Genomic DNA, 9,910 nt, shown 5'->3' with positions numbered 1-9,910 from the left:
GTTAATATTTTGAATATCACCTTTGAATATCACCTATCATCATCCTAAAATTAAACTTTAGGAAATCTCTGGGAGATACTGGCCGTCTTTATGGTGCTTTGAGATAAAGGTTTCAGAAAAACAACTTTAGATAACATGCTGAAATTTCTTTTGGGTGTATATCTTTTTGTTTGTTTATTTTTTCATCTGGATCACCAGGATGGGCTGAAGCACCACTCAGGGAGGCGTAGCCTGGAGGTGTTACCTGTATAATCACTCTTTAAGAGGAACACTGATCGATACACTGGAGTCCAATGGTTTTATTCAAATACAGGAAATGTAGGAAGTGTTTTTTCCCTTAAGACATTAAAGGGTTTAAACACATTAGGTTTAGCTCTGTATAAATATGTTTGCTTATCTGAGAAAAGTCTTATCAGTTACTAGGAAGTGTCGTAGTGACAGAGTAATGGAACAAAAGTCTTCTGAACTTCTCTTGGTATGTATTTATCTTTGAACATCTTCTTACTTCTCAGAACTACTATCTGTTAAACTAGTGTGTCATCAGCAGCTATGTTGTAGAATAATTAATACTGAGTCCTTTTTAATTTAGCTGCTACCTGCTTTTGAGTCCATATTCAGTGTGGGGGAAATGGTGAGGAAAATGCTAAATGAAAACCCTTTATTTTTGTATAGGTCTAGACCTGTGCTCGTCAATGGAAATATAACATGAGCAATAATATGACCCACATATGTAATTTTAAATGTTCTAGGAGCCACATTCACATAAAAAATGAAAAATAAAAAGGTGAGATTAATTTTTAAATATATTTATCTCAGTGTGTCTGAAATAGTATTGTCCAATATGTAATCAGTATCAAAATTATTGAACTATTACACATTCTTTTTTTTTTCCTTTGTACTAAGTATTTGAAATCCAGTGTGTCTTTTATATTTACAGCATGTCTCAATTCAAGCTAGCCATATTTCGAGCGCTCAATAACCACATGTGGCTAATGGCTACTGTACTGAACGGCATAGCTCTAGGCTGTTTACAAGGATAATGATTCTATTTTTCACTCAGTGCTCACAGTGGATCAAGATATTGCCGGGTCATATAGGCAGAGATGATTGCTTTTCCATCTAGTCCTATAAGGACTTTGTTGTTGTATGGATTTGGGGCCAACTTTGGAAAAGTTTACCTTAAGGCAAAGGAGGAAGGATTGGCTTTGACACGAAAAGAGATACTCTGGGAGGAGACTCAGAGCTTTGTGGGCTGGGCAAGGCATAGTGCTTGGTGAGGAATTGTGATCCAGATTATCCAGATGGGGTCGTTCATGAACGTTGATGTGGGAGGTATATTTATTTATCAAGACCCATATGGCATAATGGGAGAGTTCTAGATCAAGGGTCAGGAGAACTAGGCACCAGTCCAGGCAGTGGTCTGGGAGGGGAGGAGAGAAGTAAACTGACATTCACCAAACTAGTTATAGCACTAATCACTTTGTACCCATTTTCTTATCCGATTCTTACAGAAAGCCCAATTTTTAGGTATTATAACCAGCTCCAGTTTATAGAGGAAGAAACCGAGCCTAGAGAGGTGGAATTCTGACTTATCATGGAATCAGAATAAAATCTCAGTCTGATTCCAAAGCTGCTATATTCTTAACATTATAATCCATATGCATGCCATATAGTAGGTTGTATTTTTTATTAGGGTTCAGTTGAAGAAGCAGAACCAACCATGCATGCATATTACATATACACACACACACACACGTATGCACATATATATCATATATATATATGTATGTGGTTACTATTTGTTATAGGGAATTAGCTTATGTAATTGTGGAGGTTGGTTAAGCAGTCTTTGTAAGGATGTTGTCTCTACATTGATGCTGGATCTTGAAGTCCACAGGGCAGGCAGTCATTAAGAGAAGATCGGGAGCATGCTGGAAGCCTCAAGCGTAATGTGAAAACCCAGGAGGCCAACTGAGCCTCATTTCTGTCTTGCTGTGTCTGACCTTGGTGGGAAAATTTTTCTGCAGAAGATGGGATTCTTTATCATGGAGCTGAACATATATACCCAGCCCAGGAGTCAGAGAACCTGAAGGAGGATCCAGGGGAAGGTGGAGCAATTGTAGGTCCAGCTGTTGCTTCAGTAGGAACCAGCTGAATCAGCAGATCACAAACAAAGTGTGTGAGTGACAAAATGGCTATAGCTTCCCTTCTGCCCTCTTATTTTCCTAAGAATCTTCCCTGTGGCCTGCCCTAAGGGAAAACATATGAGAAAGGGAATTCTGGGAAATGTAGTTTAGTTTATCCAAGTTGATACAGTACAGAGCCTTCAAATAGGTGTTTAGTAATATTTGTTGAACGAATAAATATTATGCTGCTACTTTTGGAAGTTATATGGGAGTCAGAACACCTAATCCTGGTTCTGGCTCTTACAAGCCAAGCGATTTTGAACCCTTAACCCTTCGAGTCTTGGTTTTCTCATCTGTAAAACTCCAAAACTGCCTATTTCTTAGGACTTTTATAGGAATTAGTTGTGATGATCTTAACAAAAGTACTTTGGACATTATAAAACATAAATATGATGTAGCATTATATTATTTTAATTATTAACGTTGTCATTAATACTTTAGTTTCCTAATTGATCACATGAAGTTAATAGTTTTGACCAATTCACCTTAAAGGTGTGCCAGGAAGATTAAATTAGAAAAAGTTTGTAGAAGCATTCTGCCAGCTATTCCATGTCATATTCTTCAAAGGCAAGACTTCAGTTATTCAATGTTCACATACATTTACACATGTGTTAGTTCTGGGCTAAATGGCTTAGAGGGACAAGTATGTAATTGGAACCACTGGGAACCCTGGAAGCTGGAGGGCAGTGGCCATTCCTTGGATGGGAGTTGTGGGCAGTGGATAAGGTTTCTGTCCTGTAAGTCTGGGCTTGCATTTCATAGCAGCCAAACTTGCTCAGCAGAATGAAGAAATCCCTGCGGAAGTTCTTGGTGAAGATGGCATAGAGGAAGGGGTTGGCACAGGAGTTGATGGGGTAGAACAGGACCAGGAGGATCTTTGACTTGGACACAGTGATGAGGGGCACCTTGAGGGAGGCAGAGATGGCAAAGAAGGAGATGGGTGCCATGCAGAGGAAGTCCGTGAAGATGAGCATGGCCATGCGCTTGGCAATCTTGGTGTCACTCGAGGAGGACACGACGTTGGGGTTCCTCACTGTGAGGTAGATGTGAGTGTAGCAGCCACAAATGACCACAAAGGCTAGGACATTGAGCACAAGGAGGGACATAACATAGAACTGTGACAAGGGGCTGTCAATATCCATGGGCAGGCAGATGCTCACCTTCATATAGCTGCTGATGCCAACAATGGGAAAGAGGGCGACTGCAAAAGCAAAGATCCAGCCTACTAGCATGATGCTGGCAGCATGGCGGAGTTGTACCTTGCATTCCAGCTGCATGGCATGGGTGATGGTATGCCATCTTTCCAGTGTGATGGCTGTCAGAGTGTAGACTGAGAGCTCACTGGCAAAGACAGTGAAAAAGCCAGCAGCATCACAGCCTGCTCCAGTTTGCCAGTCAATTGCATAGTTGTGGTACTGGCTTTTGGTGTAGATATCAACTGACGCTATGAGCAGCAGGTAGATTCCAATGCAGAGATCAGCAAAGGCCAGGTTGCACATAAGGAAGCGGGGGACTGTGAGTTTGTACTGGCTGGTAATCAAGATTACCAGTACTATGATGTTTCCAGTGATGGCCAGGATGCTAATAAACCATATCAAGACTCTGAGAATATTGTACCCCATGATATCTTCACATGGATTGAATGCATCTGGCTTAGGGGAGCAAGTCACATCAACCACTTCATTGCATAAATCATAGTCAGATTCACTGTACATCATGTCAAATCCTTTAGTGTAACTGGACTCATCATCTTCAGCTAAAGAAATTCTCTCTCCCCTAGCCTGAGTCATATCATCAACTTCTTGCCTTAAAATAGAATTGTTGCAAATTGGATGAAGCTCAGAGCTAGAAAAATACAAAAAGGAAAGAATAAACATCCTGGATCTACAATGGCAAATACATCACTGTCTTTGCACAGGGTAAAAATGATGCAGTTTCTTCCAGAGATTTTTTTTTTCCTTCTAACAGTTGGTCTACCCTTGAGGCTACACTCAAGGGTTAATGCTGCTTACTGTAAGTGAACAGAACAACTTGTGTGTATATTCCTAGAGCTGTATGGCCCACTGGGGAAGCCATCTGGCCACAACCTGAATGTGGGGAGGAAGGCGCCTGGGACTAGCTAAGCCTTGCTGTTAAGTGCAAATAATTTACAGACCTGATATCAACTCCATCCTTTCCCTTCCCCATCTCTGTTCAGCTACCTCTTAATATGTCTAAGTAGGATATATCCCCATTCCTCTATACTTCAGTCACTGGAAGATATGGACTGTTTTCTGACTCAAAAGAGAACCTGTTTGCTTCTTTTTCTACATAAATTAGAGGATCAGAGTCTTTAGTTCATTCTCAGTCAGCCCCTGTCCCTGGCTCTTTGGTACTCAGGCTGCTGGGAGGTCTGCTGATTTGCCTGAAAGGTTACCGAGGGTCCTATTCTTCAGTATCTCACTCTCTGGGGGCAACAGTATAGGCCTCAGACATGTATTTGTCTGCAAGGTAGTCTATCGCTCTCATATAAACAGTTCATTACTGAGTGCCCAAAAGAGTGAACGCAGGTTGTATGGGGGTCTATATGGGTAATTGAACATGTGCTGAAAATCTCTTGGTTTAGTCAGAGATTTTACAAGAAAGGTGATTCACGTTCAGAGATGAGCACAGGAGAGACAAGAGAATTATTCTGTGGCTCTTAACCTAACTCCCCACTCCTAATCCCTGGCTTTGGATTAGTGGCTGCCCAATTCTGGGAACAGAAATTAAGAAACTAGGTGCCTGCAGACTGCAGTTCAATTCATCGAAATGGATCTGACTTAACCATCTAGAGGGAGCTTTCACTTCCAGAGGCACATGTTGGCTTCTGTGAAGATTCTTATAGTTGGTACTGCTACCAATGTATTTTAAATACTGATGCTTTTCTTGCCTGAAACAGAAGTGACCCAATGACATGAGTAGGGAAAAGGTAAACAGTATATGTCCCTGAGAAAAGAATGGAAACAAAAATGGAAATGAAGGAAATGAAGTCTTGCCTTTGTGGTATCTTGGGTAGTCCTAAATGCCATACAGTTGGGAATTCAGCTTGTGGTCAGTTAAAAGTGGTATTCTTGGAGTTTGATAAATCAATGAACACATATTTAGGAAGTGCATAGTGGAGTTGTCCAAAACCTAAGCTTTGGAGACATCTAGACCAGAGGGTTTGGATCTATCTGAGTTTGGTTGGTGCTGGTCAAGTTGTTTACTGTCTCTGAGCCTCAATTTCTATATCCGTGAGAAGAGAATAAAAAGTAACACCAATACCTTTGTGAGAATTAAATGAAATAAAGTTGCAAAGTATTACAGTGCCCAGCAGTAAGTACTCAACAAATATCAGAATTGTGAAGAAAGATAATGATGGTTACTCAGTGAATCCATGATGGAGTTTAAGCCCTCTGTGGATACTTAGATGCTAATGTCATGGTACACTGATTTATAATCTAGCTGCAAAGAAAAGGCCTAAATACAAGTAAAATAAAATAATAGAACAAGAGCAAAATAATAGTGCAGCTGAGTATAAAACTACATCAAGGAAATAACTGGTTCAATGACAAATGAGGGTGTGGTTAAAAAGGTCTTTTGACTAGAGTCCAGGAGGGCCATTGGCCAAAACCTCACAGTCACAAGGGCCTAACATTCACATTTTGGGCATTATTTTCAAATGAGAATTGGAAGAACCATCTCATCATACAACTTTAAACTTGAATCTATATACCATATCTGCTATGGTATTCAGTGAAATGACACCATTTAAAAAATAAATCCTGTGATTATCTTATAAATAGCATGATTAGTTTGTGTTTGTGTGTGTGTTTTAGTATAAAGACTAAACATGAACTGCAATTCTTGTTACTCTATTTTTGGCATGTCTTCCTACAAGTGACATGGGCCTCCCCTTTGCTGTACCCAACAGGCCCTGATAGTGAGTTACAATAGGGCGCTAGAGAGGGTAGGAGCCAGCTGATCGGGAAGGATCAGGAAGGCTTCAGGTTCTGAGACAATGGATGGTAGACCTGGAGAACTCTGGTTTGGAGGACCCTGAGGCTACATCTACACTCCCAGGAGATGGTAAGACCAGAGGAGTCTAAGTAAGTAACAGTAAGAGAATATATTCCGGTGGTGTTTTGGCACTAGACCAGACAGCATACCATTGCCAGCTGTTGCCGTGATCCTAACATCCTTTGAGATTTCTCCTGAGAGGTATTCAGTTCCAGGGTTTTTGAGGTGAGCAGTATCTCTCTTGCCCTGGCTGAAATAACTTTTGTCTGGAATGTATAGAGGCAAGCTTTCTGCCTCATCCCAAGCCTTAGGAATTCTAGTCATCAGGAAGAAATTCCCTGGCCCTTAAACTAATCTGCGAGGAGTGTCTGATTCTGGATAGTTTCCCTATGAAGCACACTAATTTTGAAAAGTAGCCCTTTTTCTGCAAATCCTCCAATTAAGTCCAAGTGTGAACTCCCAGTTAGTTTGAGAACATTTTAGGGTGTGTAATTTTTTTTTTTTTTGGTCTTATTTTGCTCTTGAGGAGGGAATTTGTCTACACGGGCAGGTCAGTGTATGTTAGAAGCTGAATAATAGAGGGGGCTGTGCTAAACTGAGTGAAATAATATCACAGGGAAGCGGTACTAGTGCTGGACTCCTGTACAAGAATGGTGACAAGCATGTCCTGATAAGATGCAACTGCATGGCGTAGGTTGTATCAGTGAGTTCAGGGGAGAGTCAGAGCTTTGAGAACTCCTCATACACTCTCAATTCTATCTCTAATAGACCCTTTAAATGTCTGGAACACGTACAATCTCCAAAGTACTTCATCTCTACTCTGTCTAGATCCTGCCTATGATTACTTCAACTTTTTAACTAGATACCTACTGGGACTTGGCTCTTGGATTATCCTCTTTAATCTGGGCTTCCTTGGACCCGACCAACCTTGGAGGCCAAAGTGAACAGATGTCCTAATCTTTATCCCCTCTGTAAGGTGCTAAGAATCAAAGACAGATTATTGAGGCTTAGAGTGGTTAGAATGTGTTGTGGATGTATACATTAGCCTATGGTACGGGATTTATGCTTCTCTCTCCAAAGTTGACTTTGGTCCCTGGGACATTTATAAGGTACAGAATTTGGGACTTGAAGGACAAATCCGTTTTGGTACAAAGGAAACAAACATTTATTAAGCTTTAGCTATGAGTTAGACACTGTGCTTAGTGCTTTTCATGTTACTTAATATTTGGTGGGTGGTCTACCCTGTGGGTAGCCATCTCCTGTGAGCCCATTTTCAAGGAAATTTTAAGGTCTCTAAAATACTGCAACTTCAGTCTAGAATGTGCATAAGGATTTTTGTCATGGGGATGTCTGTGCCAATGGATTCTCTTCATGCCACAGATGTGTAGAAGTTGTGGACCAAACTCTGTATCAGAGAAATTTCCATAAGGGCTCAAGGGATGGATATGAGAAGACTTACATTTGCCGTCTCCAGTTTGCAAAGGCACAGCAGTGGCTGGGGTAGGTGAAGCTGGCCTCCACGAGTGTGACAAACCTTTCCAGACTGGGAAGCTTTTTTAAGTTGTAAGTTGACCTGGCCCGCAGCTTCTTAAGATTTTCTAAGCCATAGCTAGGCAGGGAGTGAATCCTTGTTCTTGAAATATCTCTATAAGGGGAAAAGATAAACATAACCTGATTACTATGGGCCTAAAATTTTCTGCTCTGTTAGCAGGCAAAATAGCAGAGACAGTAGTGGTAGTCTTACATGGGTGAGTAGGGAGTGTCCAACACACCTCTGTCAGATCAATATTAATATTAGGCTAATAAGACATTTGGTTTGGTGGGAGCCCTGGCCCTTGTGTTTATGGTAGAAGGACTTAGATAACAGGCCATTCTGAGCCCTGCATATACTCACATCCTGGCTGATCTGGGGCTTAACTATAGCCATCTCCCCTTTTATAGTCTCAGCATCTTTCCCTTATCTGTCTATGGAATAGATACCCAGTAATTTAAATAGGATGGTGCGATTGAGACCATATCCTCTGCACTACAAAACCAGCTATAGAAATATTTCTAATGAGCTGGGTGGAATCTGTGGCCAAATTCCAGGAAAGGGTGAGAAGAGAACACACCACAAGAGGAAACAGTCCAGCGGGCAATCGAGGCACCTTCAGCACACAGTTGGAATGGCGAGATAGAGTGGCAGTTATAAGCATGGCATCCATGGCCAGACTAGCCTGCATAGGTACCCTGCCCCTCTGCCTATGAGATTTGTGGTCTTGCTCAAGGCATGTTACTTCTCTATGTCTCAGTTTCCTCAGCTATAAAATAGGAATGATAATAATCATACCTTCCTCAGGGGGTGTGGTGAGAATTGAATGAGTTAAACTACTTAGAGAACTCCTGGCTGACACACAGCACTTAATGACTGGCAACTATAATCAGTAAACATCACACATGTGTGCGCACACATACACACACACACACACACACAGAGGCAGTTTTCTTGCTTTGTGGGAGTCTCTGCCTGGTGAAGTAGCAGAGGTCTACATGGAAACCAGCGTAAATGGGCAGTTTAACCAGTTCCCTGTCTCTGGAAGGCTCTGAAGTCCCATCCTTTCTGGCAGCAACACCAGTGACACGGGTGCTTTCTGGCCTCAAAACAACCAGGGCCAGTTGGTGAGAGCAAGGAGATTTAAATGGCACCAGTTTGGACCTGTTGGGGTCAGCACTGTGAATGAGTGCTTCCGATGGGGCTGGTAGCAAGTGATTGATGATCAGGATGGATTCGTTTTAGTACCCTTGGGGACCCTTGGATATACTGGGGAAGGAGAATCTTCTAATGTCTGCATTTCCTGTAAGTCAAAGCAGTGGGCACTCAGCAATGAAACGTGGGACTGCGAATATATATTTGTTGTCTCATATGTTTCACAGTCTGGTGAAAATTACCTTCTCAAAACCTTGCTTTCATTGTGTCATTCATTCCATTGCTCAAAAATTTGTGCTTCCTATTGTCCAGTGAAACCTGCCCCTAACTGCTGCCCTGTTTGTTGCAGTCAAACTTCTTAACACTAGTTGTCCATAACTAATGTCACTATTTTCCCATCTCACTATCCAACCCAGTTTCTTCCCAACCCCTAGAGCTCACTCAGGTGACAGCTTTGAGCTAAACTTGTTGATTTCTTAATCACATTTCACATGTAAAATGCTCCTTTCTGAGTAGCTCCTTCTTGGCATCATACTCTCTTTAATTTCTTCTGATGTCTTCTTTAACTTCTTTCTGATTTTGTTTTCTTTCTCCTCTATCTGTTCTTTAAATATTTGAGTTTCTCCAAACTTAGGCTCCTTTCTGACTTTACATAATCTTTCTTTCTAGGTGACTTTACCCACTTCCTTGGTTTCAGATCAGATACCAGGTATATGCTGATGACTTCCAAATGTATATCCCAGTTCAGATACTACTTCTGAACCCCAGCCTAGATAATCAGTTGTCCATCAGACTCCAGTATTTTGATGACTTGCAAGTCTCAAAACTGAATTTACCATCTTTCTTATAAATGTATTCCTTTTGTTTTTCCCGTCTCAGCATATAACTCTTCCATTTTCCCCTGGTGTTCAGGATAGAAATCTGGAAGTCATACTTGACTCCTTGGGTATCTTCTTAAGTCTAAAATCTGTTTCACATCAGTCCTCTCCTCTGCCACAACTTTAGTCTAGGTCACCAT

General features: G+C 41.4%; 1 protein-coding gene across 1 annotated transcript in view; it reads right to left on the bottom strand.

The window, feature by feature from the left end:
• Window positions 1-1,777: 1,777 nt before the first annotated feature.
• FSHR (follicle stimulating hormone receptor) overlaps window positions 1,778-9,910 on the bottom strand; it is a 176,490-nt gene continuing 168,357 nt past the window's right edge. The window contains exons 9-10 of the mRNA XM_036926066.2: window positions 7,666-7,851; window positions 1,778-4,031 (exon numbers count right to left, since the gene is read on the bottom strand). Of these exons, the coding sequence (XP_036781961.2) occupies window positions 2,798-4,031; window positions 7,666-7,851 (1,420 nt within the window). The 3' untranslated portion in view covers window positions 1,778-2,797. The remainder of the gene's footprint in view (window positions 4,032-7,665; window positions 7,852-9,910) is intronic.

This window comes from Manis pentadactyla, chromosome 2, assembly GCF_030020395.1.
Source record: "Manis pentadactyla isolate mManPen7 chromosome 2, mManPen7.hap1, whole genome shotgun sequence".
Lineage (NCBI taxonomy): Eukaryota > Metazoa > Chordata > Mammalia > Pholidota > Manidae > Manis > Manis pentadactyla.
The sequence above is the reverse complement of the archived record's forward strand: the minus strand, read 5'-3'. Positions and strand labels throughout refer to the sequence as shown.